This window comes from Liolophura sinensis, chromosome 1 (assembly GCF_032854445.1).
Source record: "Liolophura sinensis isolate JHLJ2023 chromosome 1, CUHK_Ljap_v2, whole genome shotgun sequence".
NCBI classification, from domain to species: Eukaryota; Metazoa; Mollusca; class Polyplacophora; order Chitonida; family Chitonidae; genus Liolophura; species Liolophura sinensis.
The window spans coordinates 19121508-19144848 of NC_088295.1; the positions used below are offsets into that span (position 1 = coordinate 19121508).

General features: G+C 38.6%; 1 protein-coding gene across 1 annotated transcript; it reads left to right on the forward strand.

Moving 5' to 3' along the window:
* The first annotated feature begins 299 nt into the window (after window positions 1-299).
* Window positions 300-21973, forward strand: LOC135472969 (gelsolin, cytoplasmic-like). The gene is made up of 27 exons (XM_064752722.1): window positions 300-524; window positions 1757-1831; window positions 2738-2809; window positions 3020-3097; window positions 3363-3415; window positions 4526-4631; window positions 4918-5028; window positions 5799-5865; window positions 6329-6461; window positions 6902-6980; window positions 7315-7413; window positions 7889-8045; window positions 8297-8391; window positions 8764-8901; window positions 9160-9249; window positions 9863-9934; window positions 10224-10310; window positions 10638-10721; window positions 10938-10999; window positions 12441-12534; window positions 12783-12875; window positions 17615-17659; window positions 18939-19004; window positions 19748-19873; window positions 20307-20378; window positions 20680-20766; window positions 21531-21973. Exons 1-27 carry the CDS (start codon window positions 435-437, stop codon window positions 21642-21644), a joined length of 2445 nt encoding a protein of 814 aa, XP_064608792.1. The 5' UTR covers window positions 300-434; the 3' UTR covers window positions 21645-21973.
* The last annotated feature ends 1368 nt before the right edge of the window (window positions 21974-23341 follow it).

Consider the following 23341-nt stretch of genomic DNA (forward strand, 5'->3'; position numbering starts at 1 on the left):
TTGAAGACTGCGGATGATGTTTATAGCTTATACTGATGTTTATTAAACATGCTTACTATCATGGTATTTGAGGCCGGACTCACGTTACATTGGTGTGCACACCTGTTGTTACTACCCACCCCTCTGGATCCTCATATGTAAAATGAAAGTAAGAATCGATATTCAATAAGTACAGCTATCCCAGGTTTTTACACTGCCCGGATCGGCGATGACACCATCTGGAGGAGTGACACCTACATCACACTATAGTGGTCACAGAACATGCTGTAGGTACATGTAACAACTAGAGGTAGCCAAGAGAGGGGCTTAGTCAGCTGTAGCTCAGGGAATAATTAGTCATAAGGGGCAAAAGGGCATTGGGGGCGATTTTGAGAATTCCATAACGGTTCTAAAACAGTTTGTTATACAACGTTCATGGTAGACAGTCCTTCCATATGAGCTTTCCTGATTTGACAATGGCAGCTGTTGACCCTGTGTTCGTTGGCGTTGGCCAATCACCTGGCCTGGAAATTTGGAGAATTGAGGTAAGATTTTTGTGAGAAAAATCGCATCAATTGTTGATCTTAACATCACATTACAAAAGTCTACTTATGAAAATGCGTGAATTATACGTTTGCGATTCTTGTAACAAAATAAGATTTAAGATTTGTCTGACGACCTAAAAATAAAACTCATTCTACCAAAACTTGTCAAATGGTCGAATTAAACCCTTACCAGATAAAGTCATGCATAATGTATTAGTTCCTGATTAAACGCAGCACCATACTGTTTCGTTGTTCCTGTGTTGTACAAGGACAGAACCTTGCCCTATAGACCCTACGTCACCTTCTGGTTAACATACCAAGCACGAATTACCCACAGCAGTCGTCCCTTAATCGATACGACAAACAGGGTATCTTTGTCAGATCTCGGTGTTTCTGCCTCAGCTTGATTTATAATTTAACTGCTCTGTTACAGTAAATCACGGCAGATGGAGAAACATTAAGATGCTTTACTAAAAATCTCATCATTTGAAAGAATCGAAAATGATTCGTGGAAACAGAATAAAGCGATTCCAATTCCTCCTAACCTTTTTGCCTTCCTTATTATTTTGTTTGTGCTGGGGCGCTGTCTAACGCATCGAATGTTTCATTGTTCCTGGATATTGGTAGCAGAACTGTTGAGTGCTTTGATAGCATGAATCTAAACACACCATACCACAGCATGTGCTGACACCATCGTGAAGTCATATTCACCGCAGACATCGAACAGGTGTTGCCAACTGAACACGTGAGCGGAGTTAAAAAATGTATGATAACAATGAGACAAAGCAGTTTGTCATTTAAAACATAAAACCGTCCTGTGTAACGACGGCTGCTAACCAGGTCATGGAGTTAATCGATGTTCATGCATATATGTACGCTCTCCGGGATGACTAACCCTAGCCAGAATAAATATATCACTTGCTGTAAATTACGTTCCTGGATAATACAAAAATGACAAACCACAAGGCTGAAGTCATTAGCTACGTTTCAGCATCAAAATACGTGTATTTTTTTCTTGCTCTCAGCACTATATAGCTGAAATAATGCCGTAATATTAAACCTCCATCATTCATTTTTTCTTTTCTTGTATATGTTACATTTTAATCGATCGGTTTAAAGGTAGTTAAAAATTTGGAATTTTATTTCACCCAACATGTAACCAGTTGGAAACACTGCAACGTACATCATTAAATTCAATATTAACAAATAGAATTTTCGCCTTTCTTCATCAGAAACTCAAAGTGGTCCCACAAGATCCAAAAACGTACGGAGATTTCTACTCCGGAGACTCCTACATTCTTCTACACGTAAGTAAGCCGTCCATGAGACATAACTGTGTGTGTCACAGGAGAACTTGGTTCAATACCTTTCTTGGTCAAGACATTCCCCTGCTCCCATGGTCCTCAGGTCTTGATAGCAAGAAACCATCGACGGTTCACTATTGCGTAGCCTTACATCAACTCCTCTGGAGACCATATGTAACACTTGGGAAAACTGCGAGTAACATGGGTCAGTGGTTTGCTTCAGCACTTCCAGTTTTCTCCAGCCACATATACGTGGAAATTTTTGAGTATGGCATATAGAACAATCAAACAGATAAATAAATATTTGTTCGTGATACCTTCGTGGCATATTAACTGTGCATCATCGTAAACATTTCCAGTCAAACAGGGTAGCATAAATGTTACTACAGTGGCCTGTGTAATAGTGGATGGTATATTTGTAATTCAAAAGAAAAAATATTTCTTACAATGATATGATATGTTTTTAGTGTATAAAATTTTACTGGAAAATTGGTATCGAATTCTAGCTATAGGGCATAGCGTATTATACGGGATTGTACTATTATATTGTACTTATCCATAGGTATATAGGTACATATATATATATATATCCTTTTACATTACGTTCGTATATCTATAGCGGTTGTATTACAGGCTTTGGCGTTTCGATTTCAAATGCAAGTATATCTTTAGCTTTACCTAGAACCGATCGCCTTTCACAACTACTCGTGATTTGTGTGCGGAGATATTTCTCGATATTTATGCACCCCTGGACTTGAATGTGTTATCTGATTTAATTTACGACTGTTTTCCATTACCCAGTGAAGGTGATTGATGACTGATAAAATATTTCATCGCTTTTAAACGAAAAAGGTGTTTCTTATCTGATAGTGATACTGTTTTGTTTGTTTTGTTGTTTTGTTTTTTCAGACAAAGAAAGTACCCGGATCGGAGAAACTACAGTGGGATATTCATTTCTGGCTGGGGAAAAAAACATCCCAGGTAATGACTTTTTGGTTTATGAGGACCAGGTATGCTGAGTAAATTTAAATACATTTTATTTCTTTCACCAACAAAAAAATATATACATAAGTAAGTGAACTTTGTCATGAGAATAAACTCGCCTTAGTTTGTCTGTATTATCTCTGTGGAATAATAGTGGAACGCTTTCAAATTTTACCACATACATTAACTGTTTTGTTTGCTCCACAGGATGAGCAAGGCGTAGCAGCTTACAAGACAGTGGAGCTGGACGATTCGTTGGGAGGTGGGCCAGTACAACACAGAGAAGTAAGTCAGTACATCACACACTGACCTACGATAGCGATCATGCAATACAGAGAACAAACAGTCGAGATAAACCAGCCAGGTTGTTTTGGTTTACTTACCGAACTCTATATACTGGTGCTCATCGTATGACATCAGTTCTTTCCAGGATCTATGACAAATAATGTAAAATTCATCGTTGAATAGTTTGTTTTTTTTTGTTTTTTTTTTGATTCGCTGTGATCTATGGGCGTGGATTTTCTTTATATCAGTTTTGTCGTCATTGCAGGTTGAAGAGCACGAATCAAAGCTATTTTTGTCATATTTCAAGAAAGGTGTAAGGTGAGTTGGCGTGCTTTTCTGGCTATAGTTCTCTCCTATTCTAACAACAGTTCCCTCTTTTCACTCGCATTTGGAATACAGTTTTCCTCTGTTCCAACTACAGTTCTTTCATTTTCTGACAACTTGCCCAGGATCTGATTACAGTTATCGTACATGTTCTGACTACAACTCTGTCGTGTTCTGATTACAGCTCCCTCGTGTTCTGAACATACTTCTCCTTTGTTCTAACTACATCTCTCCTATGTCCTGATTACTGTTCTCTCGTGTCCACAGCTGTCACATATTCTGACTACAGTTTCTCATGTTCGCCTTGACGATATATTTTGACCATGATTCGTTTTTAAACAGTTCTCACAAGATTTGAACACACTTCTCCTGGGTTCTAACTGACGTTCATAACGTTTTATCCATACAACTGCATTTTGAATCCAGTTCTGACATGATTTGAACTGTTCTCAAACTTCTCAAAAGTTTTGTAAACAGTTTACAATATGTTTGTAATTTTATCACATACCCTGATGATTGAAACATACCGCTGGCAAGGGTGTTTTATAAAGATTCACGAAAGATTCATTCTCACTTTTGGTGACTCAGTGGTCAAGTGGTGGAATTCCTAAATTGCCAGAGACTGGAAATAGCTTAATATTCGGAAGTTTGCCAGACACAAGGTTAGATACAGTTGTTTTCCATGAGGCTCTGACGTATGCAGTACCCTGCAACCTATATAAATGCAATGATCTTGACTGATTTATAGAATTACAATTGACGATTAAATAAATGAATTCACATCAACATTATGTACCACCAAATAAAAGTCTAGACATGACAAGTCTAGTCCATTCCATGTCAGCTTGATTATTGCAGTTCCTACTAACCTGCGGATGGGCTTCCCCGGGCTCTGCCCGGTTTCCTCCCACCATAATGCCGGCCGCCGTCGTATAAATGGAATATTCTTGAGTACGGCATAAAACACCAATCAAATAAATAAATAAATACCGATGAGCTTTACCTTCCAACGTACTGTAGCAAACTGCAAATATCTTCAGTTGCTAATTTTTTTCCTATGCCGGTTTAAAATTTTTGATTTGCTATGAACATTATTGTCATCAGATATTTGGAAGGAGGAGTGGAGTCCGGATTCAAGAAAGTGGAGAGGGGGAAATATGAGAAGAAACTATTACAAATTAAGGGTAAACGCAACATCCGTGTTAAGCAGGTAATGACGTGGACCAAGCATGAACCTCCAAATCTGCCAAACGACAGAATATAATGCTGAGGTGTTTTATTACCAAATCAAAATATTAAACTAAGTAATATGAATATGCACGGGAAAGGACATTTGAACACTAATGCATTACTCGGCAAGGTGACATTGAAACTTTAGTAGGTATGACTAGAAAATAAGTTTTATACTATAGCACTATGTACATGTACTGTTTAGTCCCCTACTATATTTCGCTCTCTGTTGATAACATCATTACTTGTGTTGTGATGCGTTCAAGGTTGATTGTCACTGTGAGTCTCTGAATCAAGGCGACGTGTTTATATTGGACTGTGGACAAACCATATTTGTATGGAGCGGTCCGAGGAGCAGCAGAACAGAGAGGATCAAGGTGAGAGAAATAGTTACTACAGAGGTTAAGGTCAGAGAAGTGGTTACTAAAAAGGGTCATAGTGAGAAAGATGGTTATTAAAAGGTCAAAGTGACAGAGGTGGTTACTACAGAGGTAAAGGTGAGAAAAGAGCTACTGCAGAGATCAAGGTAAGAGAGATGGTTACCAGAAAAGGTCAAGGTGAGGGAGATGTTACTAAGAAGGTCAAAGTGAGAGGTGTTACTAAAAGAGCTTAAAGTGAGAGAGGTGGTTACTATAAAAAGTCAAAGGGAGAAAGGTATTACCAGAAAAGGTCAAAGTGAAACAGGTGGTTACTAGAAAAGGTAAAAGTAACATAGATGGTTACAAGAGAGAGGATTAAGGTGACGAAGGTAAAGAGAAAAGGTCATGAAGAAAAGAGGGGTTTACAAGAAAGAATCAAGATTGGACAGGTGGTAACTAGGGAGATTCAATATGAGAGAGGTACTAAAAAGTGGATCAAGTTGAGACGGGTGTTAGCCAGATGTAATTAAGGTGAGAGGGGCGGCTGGTAGAGAGGAAGACAGTAAGATCATATTAACTAAAGAGAAGGTGTGACAGGTACGGAGTAGTTCGAGAGAATCAAGTCAAGAGAGGTGGTATCTAGAGAGAAGCAAGGTGTGGTATGCCTCAGCAGTAGCGTGAGCATGGCTTCAGTCGCCCACGTCACATTCAGAGGACAAAAACATCTTGAAGTCACATGTCGCTAATAGGGATTCATCAATGTTTAATTTAATTAATTTTCCGTTCAGGGCACAGAAGTTGCCAGACGTATTCGAGATGAAGAGAGGGGTGGAAAGGCTGTCATACACATCGTTGGTGAGCTTAAGACCTGGGTGCAAACCAGTAGTATAAATTGTGAAGGACAAGAGTTTTAAAAGTTTTCACTATTACTTACAGACATTTAATGGTAGAATACAGAATAATCCGTTAAATGTGAAATAATATTGTCGATGCAACAACTGTATAAAAAGACGTCACGTGTGCTACTAAATGTTCCAAATTAAAGCTTACAGATCTGTACTTAATGTTCAAAACCCATCGCCGGAAAATTGTCAAAGCTGTTGATCGGTCAGCGATAATCCTTGTTAAGACTATGCTTATAGCTGTAACCAGAATGTTTCCAATGTAGTCTTCCAGAAGGTAATTAGAGTGTGCAAGTACAATTATATTTTTTTTTCGATGGTTGAGACGTCTAAGTATTGAAATGGGATTTGAATTTTCTTTTATGAAAATTACGTGTACGTATGTCTGTACGTATATTTTCACCTTGTATAATCAGATGACGACAGGTGGGAAACAGACGTGAAGTTTTTCAAAGTGTTAGGTTCAAAATGTCCGATACGGTCTGCCGAGGAAGGGGGTGACGACAGAGAGTTTGAGAGGCTCTCACAACAGGACATCAGGCTGTTCAGGTCAATATATTTGTACATTTTATATGTAGATCACATGTAATTACACCACTTAGGTTAAGTTAATATTAACTTAATATTAAGTTAAATTAAGTTTAGATAATGTTAATTCGGTAGTATACAGATAGTAACTTGTAACAAACATCTTACGTATTGTGCAAGGAACTATTTTTGGTGTATGACTGCATATTTGTCTCTTCACAAGCGCTATCTAGTAAGTATGTTCACCAAAGTTACCACCATTAACACTTTTAAAACTTTGGGGTTTGTAAAGCTGTAAACCCATCAAAAGTCTTGTATTTAAACAGAGATTGGGAACTTTTTGATTTGCTTGTCATCAATCAGCCTGTTCCTTTAGAAATCACAATCACATCGGCTAAAGTCTCTACATTGTCACAAAATCTTTACATACAGATAAACAGGATGTTTCCATGCTGTTGTAGGGTTTCCGATGCGAGCGGCTCACTGGAAATACAAGAAATCGAAGAGAAACCTTTCACACAAGAACACCTTGATTCAAACGTAAGAAGCTTTAAATGTGTATTAGAATAAAGATAAAATTAAACTTTCAAAAAGGCAAAATTTCAGCAGCAAAAATTTTTTATAATCCCCTTTTGTTCCATTATATATTTCAATACAGTCTGGTTGTGTCTGATATAAAAATACTTGATGTACTTATATCATGAAAGACTTACCGCATAAAGAGTAATACCAATGCAGCGACGGCAGTGTGAAAGTTGGTAACACGTGATCAGTGAAATACGTCCTCTTGTCAATTTATGACAAAAATTCTAAACCTAAAACCTGATGCAAAATGTAGTAAGGGGAGTTTTTAACATTTCGACATGTTTTTCAGGATTGTTTCATCCTTGATTCCGGACCCAGTGGAATCTGGGTATGGGTGGGCAAACAGTGCACCAAGAACGAGAAAAAATCCGCATGGAAAAACGCCACGGTAATCAACGTTTTTCATAATAAATCATGTTACGAAATAAATTAATTGTCGGTAAAAAGAAATCTTGATTTAATTGTTTGTTGGCTTTGGGTTTTAAATCACTGTCTTGATACGACGGTGTTACCTAGAATGTCTCTCCCAACACAGGCATATCTGTTATGGTTCACAAGAAGGTTGTGCCGAAGACACTGGTAACCCCACCCCGCAGCAAGTCACAGTATACTTCTGTTGAGTCAAAACCAGGAAGGTTCAAGATTACTAATTTACAGTATTTTGACTTGATCGCAAATCTGTCTATTACAAGTGTTGATTCTTTGGTATATTTATTTTCAATCGAAGTATTATATTCAACAATGTTTCATCCCCATATTGGCGATCAACATTATACCGAGAACCGCAAAACTATTGTGCAGTCCATAGCTTAGGGCTAGATCCCAAATAACTCCTGATTACTTTTGTGACATTTTGTTTGAAGGACTTCCTCGCCATTCGTGGCTACCCAAACTGGACAAAGGTTACTCAGGTCGCCGAAAACGGGGAGCCGCCTTTGTTTAAACAGTTTTTCAGTAAATGGCAGGAGCCCAATGCGCAGGTGGGCATGGGAAAGATCCAACGGATGGAGTCAATAGCCAGTAAGTTGCCAACAACATCTACAGGACTTCACTGGTTGAAAGATTTAGAACATAATGACATTAAAACTGTTGAAATGTATTGGTTTACACCGGCGCAAAAGCACAGTGAGACAATGCCTTTGTTTATTTCGGGTATGTTCTTATTACGTGTTATTTCAGTAAAGGTTTTAAATTTCCATCCACAAGTTACATAATATGTAGATATAAATAGTATGTCCCCACTTTCATTTCTGAAATGTTTCAAACTACAGAATATAGCGAGGAAAAGTTTAACACCTCCGAACTCCATCGTCGTGAAAACAAAAAAGAAGAGAATTTACCTGACGACGGTTCTGGACAAACCAAGGTGACCCTAAACGTTGAATTACCATGGCACGTGAAAACACCTCAATAAGTTTGAAATCTAAATGCAACTGAGAAGCCCATTTTCATTCACGACAAGTCACATATATGTACTCATAGAGAACTGACATGGTTCACGATTTGGATTCTGATTAAGTATACGCTCCTGGAACATTCCCTGCGTCAATAATTGCTCTGCTTCTTTCCACGTGACTCCGTTCAAATTCCTTGTACACTTTCTTAGTTTGTTGGTTTTTGGCAAGTAACGTTGATAACTGACCTACAAATGTCTGTCAACACGCCTATGTTCGCAGTCTGGCTGAGGACTCGAGGTCACCACTATCAGTAATGTGTATAATGTTATCCATGTTTGTAGATTTGGCGCATTGAAAACAAAAGCATGAATCCCGTCCGAGAAGATTTGTATGGTGTGTTTTATAGTGGTGATTGTTACGTCATCCTCTACACATACCTCGTCAACAGAAGAGAAAAATACATAATATACTTTTGGCAGGTAGGTTGCAGGCATCAAATATGATCATGTTTTCATTAAATTCTTAAAACCTAACATGTAGTAAACGCTATAGTGCAACTGTCAATTTTGTTCTGAGCAAGATTCAACTATATCGTCCAATGCAACTTGATGGTAATGTATGAATTTTGTCATGCCGTCGTCCATTTTCTCAGTTTCTGCAAATTTATTTTCCATTTCCAAGAAAAGTCATTTTGCCTCCGAAATAATCTCTTTATACGTTTTGTCCCTAATATTTAGGGCTCACGGAGCACCCCAGATGAACGAGCCGCGTCAGCCTTTCTGGCTCAGATGTTAGATGACAACGAGCTGGCAGGAGAAGCCTTGCAGGTATATGTGTATTTCAGTCTTGTGTTTCATTTGCTTACCGTGTAGACTGTTCTTTATTTATCCATGACATGTGCCAGCCACGATACGCGCACACCCTAAAACGCTAAAACATACATACCTTCAGTGCTATTGGAGGCCTTTTGTTATAAAACTATTCAAACTTTGTAGTGAAAAATGCCAGGTTTAGCTGCTGTTTTATTTGGTTTATAAAAAGTGAATTAAATTGCTTAAATACTATAATGATTTATAAATCTGAAATGTTACAGAAGGACAGGTCATTTTTAGTTAAACTATATAATGTCCCGTTTCAATGATAGTACTCTGCTCAAGTTTCTGGCTGGATTGTAAACTAAATTCGACCTTGCATTCTAAATCTGAGATCAAAGATATGTCAAAATAGGAGATTTTAGTTTTCTTATTAATAAATTGATTATCTTCTCGGTTATACTGAATGTACAGTCATGAAACAGGCGGTGATAGACGGAGACAGTAACCGATATATTTTAAATCGATTCAATTGGTGAAAACCAATACGTAAAACGAAGCGTATAACTTTTGTCGTCTAGAATGAGTAGAATGCGCATAATACCATCCCTGTCCCCCTCTTCTCCAGGTCCGTGTGGTACAAAACCAGGAACCAGAGCATTTCCTGCGGATTTTTAGCGGTCGTATGGTTATTCTGATGGTGAGTAAACCTCCCTATAGCTGTACACATGGTAGACTGATAACACTTCCAGAAACAGTCTCGATCCAAGTTAAGATACAATCCTTTTCCAATCAACCAACTACACAAAGCGTTCAAACTTCAATGACTTTACTCAGTAGACAACACTCAGTCTCAGTAGCATAGAAAGTTAGAGACAGCAAATTAAAATAAGAAGTATAATTATAAGTAAAATTGTTATTTTTGAAAGTATTTATCATTCATTAAATGCGTCAAGTAGCGAGACTGTAAAGATGTGCTTTACTTCCAGGGTGGCATTAATAACGTTACCCCAGAGGGTGAGTGTAAGATGTATCAGGTGAGGGGGACGAACACCTTTAACACCCGGGCTGTCCAGGTAGGCACAACGTAATAGTTATACATGTACTACCTAAACCCTGTATGAATGATGCAAACAGATTTATGGTGCAATAAAACCATTTAAACTCCCAACTTATGGGAAGGAAAAAGCTGTCCCGTTTAAATCAGTACGACTGTGAATCGTGTATCCTTTTAAACAGCGTTAAGTATATCCAAAAAATACTTTGGAATTTATTTTAATTGTACAGATTCGTTCTTTATTAACTTGCCTTTGAGCGAACGTTTAGCGTCGAGTTAGGTCAGCACAACATGTTTATTAGTACTGGACATAGCCTGTACATGTGTTTTATGCTTACGTTCACAGGTCCCCGACGTGGCCGCCTCGCTTAACTCCAATGATGTGTTTGTCGTGGAGACGGACTATGACACCTTCCTGTGGGTTGGGCAGGTAATGAGGAATCTCCAGTCTCAGGAATTATTTTGTGGTCTTTAAAATACACTGTAGTATTTTATTATTTTCCTTGACACTTTCAGTTTTACAAACTTTGTGAAATATCTAACTTTTACAACTGTGACAGATATGTTATGTCAGTATCCTTGTTAACATACAGTATACCCATGCCCGTTGTAAGACGTACCCTTTCTCTCTCTTACCGCCACACAGGGCTCCAGCCCGGAAGAGGCCACAATGGCTACAGACATGATTGGATTTCTCTCACCTAACAGGTATACTACGTAAATAATATACTATATATTATTTTCCTGCACGTCTGGGCAGGTAACTATCATAGATTTGAATTTCCGTTGCTGTCTTCACCACTTTATTAAATGGTGCTTGCCTCAGGCATTCGATGAAACTGGCCGACAAGAGCTCGTGAGCATATCCCATCGTAACAACTGCAATATTAAATCGTATTCCAAGAGTTAGTGGACACGTTTTATGGGGACGTCTACCGAGAACTTGTAGACACATTTTATGAGTTCGTAACCAAGAACTTCGTTATGAACACATTCCATGAGGATCTTCTGTCAAGAGCTTGTGGACGCATTCAGTGAGATTGTCTGTCAAGAGCTTGTTGATACATTCATTGAGATCGTTTTTTCAAGAGCCTGTGAATACATTCCATGAGATCGTCTGTAAAGAGCTTGAGGACACATTCCATGAGATTATCTGCAAAGACCTTGAGGATAAATTCCACGAGTTCGTGTGTCAAGGCCTTGTGGATACATTTCTTTGAGCCGTCTTCTGGGACCTTGTGTAGAGACATTCCACAAGATCGACTGTTCGCGGATTGTGGACTCATTCAGTGTTATACATGGTCGACCTGAGATTGTGGATACGTACTGAGATCGTTTGCCAAGAGCTTGAGAACAATTTCCAAGAGATCGTCTGTGAAAAGTTGTACTGGGCACATAGCATGAGATTATTATGGGCACATGCCATTAGACTGTTTTAGCTTGTGACCACATTATACGTACGGGAGCAATCTGTGACATGCTGTGTGATTGTAAATTCATGTTATAAAATTACGTGCCACGAGCTTGTGGATGCATTTTATGAGATTATCTATCCAGAACTTGGAACACATTTCCACGGCTAAAACTTTGACCATGCAACGTAAAGCTCCCGTTTAAAGACCTGGTGGATATGATTCATGTTTGTTGTCTACCAAAGAAACCTGGTGAAAATCACAGTTGTCTTTTTTAACGACACTTCATGGTAATCCTAAAATTATCCATATAATACACTTTTTATGAAATGTATCTCATTTGACGAGCGCTGGTTCTTTCTAATGCTTGCCGTGCATCTTCTTTTGCTGTCGTCCTGGCTGTCAATGTAAAAGACACGAAGTTCGGGAACAAATAATATGCAAATTTCCGTCTAAAGCGAAATTTAATTCGCCGAACATGAATTCCAAGCGCAAGGTTCTATGGCTTATGCAATGGGGAACATTTCCTGTCAAAAGCAATTCGAGCCTATACTGTGTACTGTCTATTCATGCCTTTGCAGCGACTTCTTGTGTGCAAATTGGTAAGGTATTACTCACACATCCACTTTGGACACGAGTCCGCCTTTTGTACGGGAAAAGGTGCCCTGTTGAGGAAAGGTTTTTAAAGGACAGCCGCCACGACGTTTGGCTAAGAGCATTGATGGTTGCTTTTTCAGACAGCCTGTATTGGTGGATGAGGGCAATGAACCGGAAGACTTCTGGGAGGCTTTGGGTGGGAAAGGAGAGTACGTCACGGCCAAGAGATTAGAGGTAAGTCTGTATGACGTCATCAATATGAGTTTAAGACTTGACACACAGTACACGCAACAAATACCATCTACGAACAAGGGTTATTCATAACTTCTATCCAAACGTAATTTGCTTATCTTACTGTTTAAAGTTTTTGTTCCATTCCTTGACTGTAATTATTGAGGATAGACATATCGCCATTTACATGTTCTCTGTTAGTTACAGTAGCGTCCTGGAAACACCCTTAATGGTAGTGCTTGTTATTTTAGAACACAAAGACGTACGTTCCGCCTCGTTTGTTTCAAGCCTCAAATGCATCTGGAAAATTCCGTGTGGAGGAGGTGGTGGACTTCAGTCAAGAGGTAAAATAAATTCCATACTACGCTAGGCCATCATTGTGAATGGGTGTGAATGTCGTCTAGAGGTCCAAGATAATCTGTTTTGTACACGAAAGTCAAAGTTTCTGTCTACAGCGAAATATCCCAATCTCTTCAAATCTAGTAGTAGCAACTTGTTCTTCTGGCGATCGGCATCTGATTAAATTTATGTATAAGGACAGGTTTCACTGGTTCAAAGGGGGATTAAAACTTATTTTTCTGCTTTCTTGAACATATGCGAATGCCATTTTAAACCTATATGCACAGTCTGAAGACGTCTAAGGGGCGTGATGTTAAAAAAGGCCCACTCATATTATATAGCGATACATAGTAGACTCTTTCGATCAGAGCTTTCTTCACGCACCTGTCATACTGTGATGTCGCCGACATAGTGCTTAAGTGATGTACCGTCATACTTCTTAAGGCATGCTGCAAGGTGACACATGTTTTACCCGCACTGCCATTCGCGCTGAGTTATCATCATTAAGGAAGCCGGCTAAAATGGTTAAAGGTGTTTGCCGCTAGGACACACAAGGCACGAAAACCGGCTTTGGACTGGGAATTTTTAGATTCACCCGCTTTCACTGCATGTAGAGCATTGATGACGTTAAGCGTTTGGCCGTTGAAAGCGACTTTAAGCAAGCCCAAAAATTCACGGGGAGATAACTCTCATTGCACTGCAAAAAGAGTTGCCGAACCCTGTCTTCTTGACTACACTGACTTATAACTGCACGATGCCCATTTTAATAATATAATCTAAGATGATCTGTAAAGAAGTTGAATGGCTTGGAATATAGAATTAAGGTATTAAAATTACATATTCGCGTAGGTACATGTATTCTTATCAAAAAAAGACAGACTGAGATCATTTTGAAAATTGATGTTGGCCTACCGTAGAGAGATACATATTTCACGTGCCTGTTCCCAATCATTGCCATGTTCGGCACATCACGGGATAAGGTTTTAATGCCAAACATACGCATATCTAATACCGTAAAAGCGTCCTTGTGAATATTTCATTCTACGAGATTCTTCAATTTCTAAATGTCTGAAACTGAATTAAGGACCGATTTCAGTCCAAACCTAAGCTGTTAGGTCCGGTGATTAGTTTCCTGCGATACAGTATAAATGCAACTCCTGAGAAAGATTTACCTATTGGTAAATCAATACACTATTGCCATCGTCAGGAATTACAGGGCATATTTCAGGCAACATTCAGTTAATATAATACAGGCTAAATACAGACTACAACTACATGTCCCAGACTATAAACTCCAAGAAACCAAGAAATGGTGAAAGATCTATCCGAAAGGAAATTCTTTATTGCATTGTCTTTGTGCTATGATTCAAACTGGAGAGGTAACGTTTTATGAACAGAGGCACCTTGAACAATAGCTTATTCGAGTTTCACCTTTAAAACAAAAGACGACAACAATTTGCTTATTTCGGAAGAGGGTTGAAAAGAAACTTAAACAGCCATAGCCATTTTTTCCTGACGCACTCGGTAAATCTATAAATTAACATTTAATCTGAATTTCTCACAAGACTGTTGGATATGCCATGTTTGAGAAACTGGAAATACGATATCGCGTCACTCGCACCCAACGCTCGCATGGCTATAAGGGAAACAGTGCCCGTATGACGTCAACGGAAACAGTTGTGTTCTCGGGTTACACAAATAACTCGTTCCCAATTGGGTAAAACTGATAACATGGCAGCGTTTATGCGCGTTTTAGCTATGTTGAACTGCCATACATCGGCGATACACACTTGGTACACTTTTAAATTTTATGTGGGATACTTTATCAATGCATATACATATAGCATAGTTTGGTCTAGTGCTGTCTTTTCTTTTAAGTTCGGAGTAACATTTATGTTCTATTTCCTAGCTTTGAACGATATCTTTTTTGAATTATTTAAAATGATTAATTTGTATCTTCAGGTACCAGCTTATATATATGTAGTTTTAATTTATTGCGGGTTATCGGATGCACAGATATTTTGAAATAAAAGAAAACAATGATTACATCTGTGCGTGATCTGAAATGTTGCGTTCGTAAAAAAGATGACATTAATATACAACACAAAGGCATAGCTAAGCCAGATAAAGGCGATCCTTTTGCAAACCTTGGAGAGTTATAAGTGCATCCATTGTACGAGTATTTTAATGTAGATGGGTAAGAAATCTATCATATTGTGGTATAATCAAATAGGCTTTTCATACAGAAAACATGGATCTGTTTCATAATATTTCAGGACAAAAGCATACAACGATAAAATTGACAGAGAGAAAAGAAGAATCACATGCAGACAGGCCTGTACAAGTCTGAAGCAATCTTGGACAATCCTAAATGTTGGCGTTTTAATAGAGACAAGCCTTGTTTTCGGAGATGTAATTGGAGAATGGCCTCGATTAGGTGTAATGAAACGCAACTTTATATAAGCTGGCCAAGCATTTCTTGATATTTGTGCTAAACAGGCCGTGTGATTAGTTCGGTCCCACCTTGTTTGCTTTCTAAACCAATGAGAGTTCAGTATTTGTTTAAATATCCTGTTGTTCTCCACCTTTTACGACACCACTTGAACTTTGTGCATAACTTTTGATTACGGTTAATTGGACTTTTACCAGGGTTAATTCTGGATGAGTCGCAATACTGCATGTAGGTATCTATGACATAGTGACCTATTCAGACATGCTCACCGCGGACTTCCGTTACCGAGCTTAGGCAGACCAATGAGATGCGTGATAACTGATCCTCGCGTGGCTAAAAAGCACGTTCTCGGAAGGCAGGAAAACACTCCTAGATTTTTAAGTCTGTCTCATTCAGGCAATAGACGCTAATGGTTGGGTTTTTATGATCTAATACAGCCTGCTTTGTGTGAATAAATGCTGGTTATATAACGACGATAAAACATTAGACATTAGCATAAGAACTTGTGAAGATACGTGATGTATGCAATAAGGTGATATAATAGGAAACTGTTTCTGTTCAACAACACAAGAGCGCTCTCCAGTTATACTCTCACTTATTCAATACTGTTTACTGATATGTTTACTGATATTACAACGTTTGTTGTAAGATTGAGAGAGTCTTCAACGTCGCGATAAACCTTTGAAAAGACAAAGAGGCTGTACACAAAGACAGTTGCGTATATATGCAGTAGAAAGTCATCAAATAAGAAATAATTATCGTTATTAAATGTCATAGGACGTGATTCAAATGTTTGAAAGAAGAAAACAGATGTTATTATCCTGAACACACTATTCTACATTTTCATGATACCCTAATTCTTGTACTTTGTAGGACAGATACTACTAGTTATGATAGGAAAGAATTACATTTCTTTTTTTGTGGAAAATTAAAGATATGAATATGTTGGTCACTAGATCAACAAATCATGTGAAAAAAAAGGAAACTAAAAGTCCCCGCTACAATTACATGTATACTGGCTAAAAAGAGCAGACCAGCTGTCCAAAAATTAGACGAATAGGGTATTTGACAGTCATATCGGGTCTGTGCCAAAGGTATGTCAAAAACATATTTTCCGTCCTCGTGAATGCAGTCTTACACTGTCTGAATTACGGAAATTTTACAGAACATATCCTGCAGAAAAAGAAAACATGAGGCTGGGATTAGCGATCATATATGTCACTGCAAGGCACTTATCCAGGCGAAATTAACTAAAGATAAACGAACATATAACCAAACACGTGACTGCCACCGAACAGAGAGGAAAACATTACATCTGGCCAGTTATCTGACGAACCCGGGGACAAACGATATCACATTTTGAAACGCGATTCCAGTGATATAAAGGTGCTATAGTGGTCTGAGAAGAAAAATCCGTTAGATTACTGAGATATTAGTTTGTCAGTGTTACGTTCGTTCGTTAATCAAGTAAATAAACGGTCTTCCATATTAGTAATATTGCTCCTTAGCAATAAGTTAAAACGTGTTAAGTTTTTGAAGCTGTAGTCATGATTTTACACGCTTCTACGCGGTATATGTTTCGATATACGTAGTTTTTGTCCATTCATTTTCGCGTTTAGAGCACAGCAGGCCTCTGCCTGAACCTGTGTTACTAGCAAGCACTGGCTGACCTTGACTTTAAACCTTGATGTTTTCCTTGCTGAATTTCATGAGGGATGAGTTTGTATTTTAATGGTCAGTATCGCTATAGTGAGAAATCTTTGTAGACGTCCCTGATGAATAATGTACCAGTAAAACTGTGATAAAACCACCCTTCATTTGTCAACTTCCGGGGGATTAAGTACGCAAAATTGCGCGGAGATATCGCTTTAGGGTTGAGTGCATGCATGGGTGTGTACGTCGAAAATTTTGGCAAAAGATAACGCAAAAAACATGAAAGTGGAGCATGTGGTGTATATCAGTCAGGTTAACAAAGCTCTGTGTGTCTGAGAAATCACGTATTATAAAGAATTTATCAAAGAGAATCAGGATGTGAACGTGTACCATTACCAACCGTGCCATGCAGTTTGGGTTCATAAGATCCCGGCAACAGGAGTGTAGGTGAAGAATGCACATTTCATCCTGGTTGCCCTCTACTAGGTCAACACAGCACGACGTGAACGTTTTGGCATTTTGATTTTGGTTTATTTCTGAAACAATATATCGGGTGGAATAAGAAAATATGATACCATGATTCTTGTTTTTTTAACTTTCTGTTTGATATTTTCTTTAGCTGACTAATTCCTGTTACAGGACCTTTGTGAAGATGATGTTTTCCTGCTGGACACATTTGATGAGGTAAATCGGTACATCAGATCCGCCAGGCTTGGCAATATTCACACTTCCTAGAAACTTTTCACCGACTTTCATAATTTCTTTTTTTGTTTACACCTCGGAAATGATTCGTAACTGTCGAAACCTCATATTAGTCAATATTTTGTAAATATAGCTTTATATATATTGATGCAGAGTCAGACAGGGGTTAGCTTGTTCCGGGAGCTGCTTTCTGCTGTTATAAACAAATAATGCATCCTACGTTGATTAACATGAGAGCCTGGAAAGTATGCAAAGGAAGGATATGACACTATATGTGAGGGCCGTAGTTGTAGACGCGGCTGGACATTAAATGCTGAGTGGTGTTCACCTGGCTGATTTCATTCGCCTGTGAGAGTACGTGAGATACCGGAATTTGATCATATGGTCTACAGTTCGGTCCGGTAGATCACGTGCTTTCCCCCCAGACTCGTGTGGCTTACAGTGCGGTTTTAGTAATGACACATTTGGTAGACACGTTGGCGTCAATTCGTCCTTAGAAACGTATGGTGGTTTGAGCTTACATGCTATTCCGAATGTATTTGCCAAGAGAACGCGATCTGCACATGACGAAATTTATGACACATTACGACCGCATTAAATAGATTCTTCAAACAGTCCTCAACTTGCAAAACATTATTACATGCCCTTGATATTGACCTACTGATTCTGTCTCTGATTATTGCTGAGAAAACTCTTCAATGATTGACTACCAAGGTAAATTCGTGTAAAATTTCAAGGAATTTACCGCTAAAAAACGAAATATTTGACACCACAGCACTACGGCCAGAACTTTGATCACATGCAGCTGACAAAGAACATCATGCCGTCTTAGTCACACTAAATGCATGGCGAGTAACAAACTTTTAGCCTTCATGCAGCTTGACTGAATCCATGAACTGAGATACTAGATGATGAGACTTTGAGTCCTACCTAAGACAATGAAGTCAACAATCTTGTAGTATCTCTGATTTCTATGGTTGGATCGATCTCATGCACTTTACTGCGCGCTCAGCGGTGCGGCGTTGTCTCTGGTGTTTTCAGGTGATGTAGGGAGGCAGTATTGCAGATATTTCTGCAGGGGTCGTATCGCTCTTCTACAAGTTATAGGACAAACACATCGTTGAAAATGATACACCAGTTAAATTTTTTAAAACATAACACACTTAACCTTGAGTTTAAATAGGGCGTCATTTACATGGGTTGATATCTGTTAATGCCTAAAACCACTTTTAGCGTTATATATGTTTTCTTCTTTTTTCAGGTTTACGTTTGGGTAGGGAAAGGAGCCAATGCCATCGAGAAGAAGCAAGCCTTGCAAACAGCCAAAGTAAGGTTAACTCACAAACACCACCGACTCTCCCTCAGTGCAGTATCTGTACATATACATCTAGTTTGTTCACTTCGCCATTTTATGACGCCATGTCTGTTTTGGCATATAGAAATTAGTACAATGTAACAATGTACAATGTAATATATATTTGACCATACATCAGCGAAGAAATCTTTGTAAATATATATGTACCGAAATCCAAGATTGAATGTGACCTGGTTAAGGCGATCTTGAAGAAAGGCCTTACCACGTAAAGAAACACAAAGATTATTAGTTACTCATTCTCTACCCGAAAACATCATACCACTGAAATAAAACTGATGCATGGGTAAAAACGAACTATTAAAATGGTAAAACCATTTCCTTCACAGTGCACGAATCTTTGTATTTAAGAAACATTTGGTTCCTGCTAGTGGGGTCTAGCGGCAATCGTTTAGTTGCACGATTTTATTATTCTAGGCGGAAGAGTCTGAAAGTGTTTTATCCTCCTTTGTTGTTAATGACAAAAACATCGTTCTCTTTGGTCAACATTCATCCACACAGCTTTATAATGACGTATTATTGCCAACCAGGCAGGACATTTATAACTTTAGCAAAGAAGGAAAACCGTTGGATGGACTATAATATTCTCACTGATCTTATACTTCATCAATATTACAACGCTCAAAATATATACATATGTGAAATAAGAATGTCAGAGATATTCAGGAAAAAGTGTTTATAATGTTTAATTTTTTCAGGAGTATATCGACACGGACCCTGTGGGTCGTACTCCCGACAGCACGCTATTACTCCAGGTAAAACAGAACCACGAGCCGGCAAGCTTTACCTGTCACTTCCTGGGTTGGGATCCAGACAAATGGCAGGTAAGGCTCACTCAAACGTCAGTTCAGATCCACACGAACAACGGTCAAGGTTCACACAAACAGGAATCAAGACTCACAAAAATGGGTGTCAAGGCTCACACAAATGAGGGTCAAGACTCACACAAATAAGGACCTAGACTCATACAAATGGAAGTCAGCAACACGCAAGGGGTAGGAAATCTATGACCCTCAAGTATATCACTCGTAAGCAATTGAGGTGTGTTTCACGATCCACCCTAGCGGAAGGCAAGACCCATCCGTACAGGAGACAAAAAAAACACTAAACATGAATTCATATGTAGAAGCATATGTTAAAATTAATTTTTTTCTGGTTTTTTTTTGTGGGGGGGGGGGGGGGGGGGGGGGTAAGAGAAACTGTGTAACGGAAGAGCTCTGTTTTCGAATAACATTGTGGGTTTGTTGTTGATTTCAGCATGGAAAGTCTTATGAGGACATCAAGGAGGAGCTGGGAGCAGAAAATGCCGGTGTCACTCTGGTAGATGAGGTCAGTGTATGCTGTGTTACTCTGGTAGATGAGGTCAGTGTAAGCTGTGTTACTATGGTAGATGACGTCAGCACAGACTGCGACCAGTCATGTCGTAAGTTCAAATCCAGCTGAGTTTTACATCAGTAAATTTGACACCAAACTATCACGAAGCCGTGATTGCTAATCGAACTATGATAAATAAGAATCAAAGAGACTGAAGCATAGTTGCCTTAGTCGAGACTCTTCAACCTTTTGAATGATTATTTAATAGTGCCCGGTATAATTTCCATCAAGAAGTGCATCTGTTAACCTTATACAGGAACTGAAGAAGTACCAGCGTACATACTCTTTTGATGAGTTGAAGCGTCGTCTGCCGCCAGAGGGAGTAGATGTCACCAATAAAGAGGTAAAAACCAGTGAGACTGTTCGAAACTTGATTGTGAGTCGTAATGAAATATTGGTGGGAAAATATGGTCAAATTCGTCAGAATTTATCCTACATGATTATTATTGATTTTCATCACCAAAAGGCACAGTATTAATGTTTTATTTACTTCGCATCTTAATACATCCATCTCCACCAATATGCCTTATCAAGTAGAATAATATTTCAAAAGCATCCAAAAGGCATTACGTTGTGGTTCATTATTCTGTTTTTATTTTAGTGTTTAAGAATACTAGAAGTCAGTATTTTGCAAATATATATAGTATATAGTATACGTGGCATTTTGTATTAAAGTTTCTCCTGCTTTCATCTGCGACCAACTTGTGTCGTTTTGAAATGAAGATATTTAGTGCATATGTAATAAGGCTCCGAGGCCGAGGGAGTGTTCTGATTATACCCTGCTTCTATATTTTTCGGGGCCTAGGCGCCAATAAGTGGTCTTCGGTGCTTTCTTGTGTTGCTTTGTATTATGTTCTAAGAGGACGACATGCCTTAATTCCCACAATATGACATAGCCATACGTGGTCGAGTTCATGAGAAACTCGCCAAACGCATGGCACATTCCTGTTTCCTTCGCCCATAAAACTGGCCGAGATCATGGTATAAATCAAAATTTCTTCTATATGGCGTTAAAACAACAATTAGTCAGATCCTTTCCGGTACGCTATATAAATGTCATCAAACCTCAGTGGGACATTAAACTGACATATCGTATTTGAATTTTAGAATTTTCTCAGTGACACGGAGTTCGAGCAGATTTTCGAAATGGACAGGGAAAAATATGACTCGCTTCCTCGATGGAAACAGATTGATCTGAAGAAAAAAGTTGGTCTTTTCTGAGCAAAAATCAACCTAAACCGTCGGAAGTGGGCCTCTTTCGTGGTTCTTTTCAACGACATTTGAAACATTCTTTAGAATGACTTGCATAGTTTGAAACAATGCTGTTTTCATATTTTACATATACTCACAAATACAAATACATTGTATTTCGAATTCTGAAGTATTATGTAAATACTTCTCGTTTGTGGTTCTGAAGTCTTTATTTAATGTGTAAGATTCACATTTTTATTTCTTCAAACGTGTCCTCTATGAATGTTTAACGGTGGTTCCTTACAGTTATTTTGATACGTCATGTGGGCCATTACCATCTCTCTTACATTTTTATGGTTTGGAACAAGATTTTTATCAAATAAAATGTGTTTTCAGTTTGCTTGACGACATACGTCCAGACTTTTCTCTCATTATATTTAACCTGTATTTTAGCATCAAAGCGTCACCTTTATATTCTCTTATTAAAACTTACGTAATTCCAAAATAAATACGCGTTCTTTGGGCAAAATTAAATTTATCCTTGCTGCTGCTGCAAAAAACAGTAAATTTGGTAATTTGGTTCATTCAAGGACACTAATCGGCATTTGGTGCACAGTACAATTAGCACTGTACTGGTGGAGTGAAGCTGCTAGAATTTTACAGTATATAGGTCATTAGTCATGTGGCATGGGTGTATGGGGAATTATACTGTGGGAAAGTTGGACCCACGGGCAGACTGGTTGTAGTCAAATTGCACCCATAAAACAGGCAATTGGCGAAACTGTGCCTTTTCTGGGTTAACATCAAAAGCTTGCGAATTTATATGACGACCTAATATCCTATATAATGAGAGTATTATGAACCTAGTATTGGGATTTAATGGAATTTACCATTTGTCTTGAATCCAGTTATATGATTCTGCCTACATTTCTCCGTGTACCGGCATAATTGTGAAAGCACATTTCTTCATACTTAAAGTTATAATTAACAACTGACAGTTAAATTATTATATATGTGTCATTTGGAAGTTTTCCACATAGCTTTACTTGTCTGCAATGCTTTAAACTCTCTGAGCTGTACTTTCATAGGGAGTGTTTCGTAATGATGCCATGAGGGCACTGGGTCTGTGTGTGCCGTTATCTACCGCCAGATGTCGGCTTCGTCACTCTCTAACAGCTCACTATACCGCTCTGTCGAATTGATTTTATGAGTGTTTTTTCGTGTACATAAACCTTGCCCTGTTCTGTGTGAAATACATCAATGAGCGACTGGTAAACAGAATATTTGGTAAATGTCTGGGTCTGGTAGCTGATCTAGTCTGGCGGTTTGTGTCCTGTCACTCAGGGTACACCCCACCCACAGAGACTGACTCAGTCCTTGTGGTCACCCTCAGCTCCCATCCGTAACCCGCAAGCTGACTCACCTAAGCTGCACCATCACTAATTAGCCGTAACAGACTAACCGCAAAAATAACTTACAAGTAAATCTACTCTCAAAAGTTTGATTTAATCAAGTTCCTGTAATTCGAGCTGGTAAGAGGGGACGTTTCAAAGTCCAGTTTTTATGGAACACACTTTGACACGCTGGGCTAGTCTTTTCCTGCATGAGGAAGACAGAATTTCTTTCCCCAACTATATCCACGCATATAGGCCTACATGTACTTACTCCATTATTCGGTCAGTGATCATCGTGTGACCCAGAAGCTCTAATATAAAGTGTGTTAACGA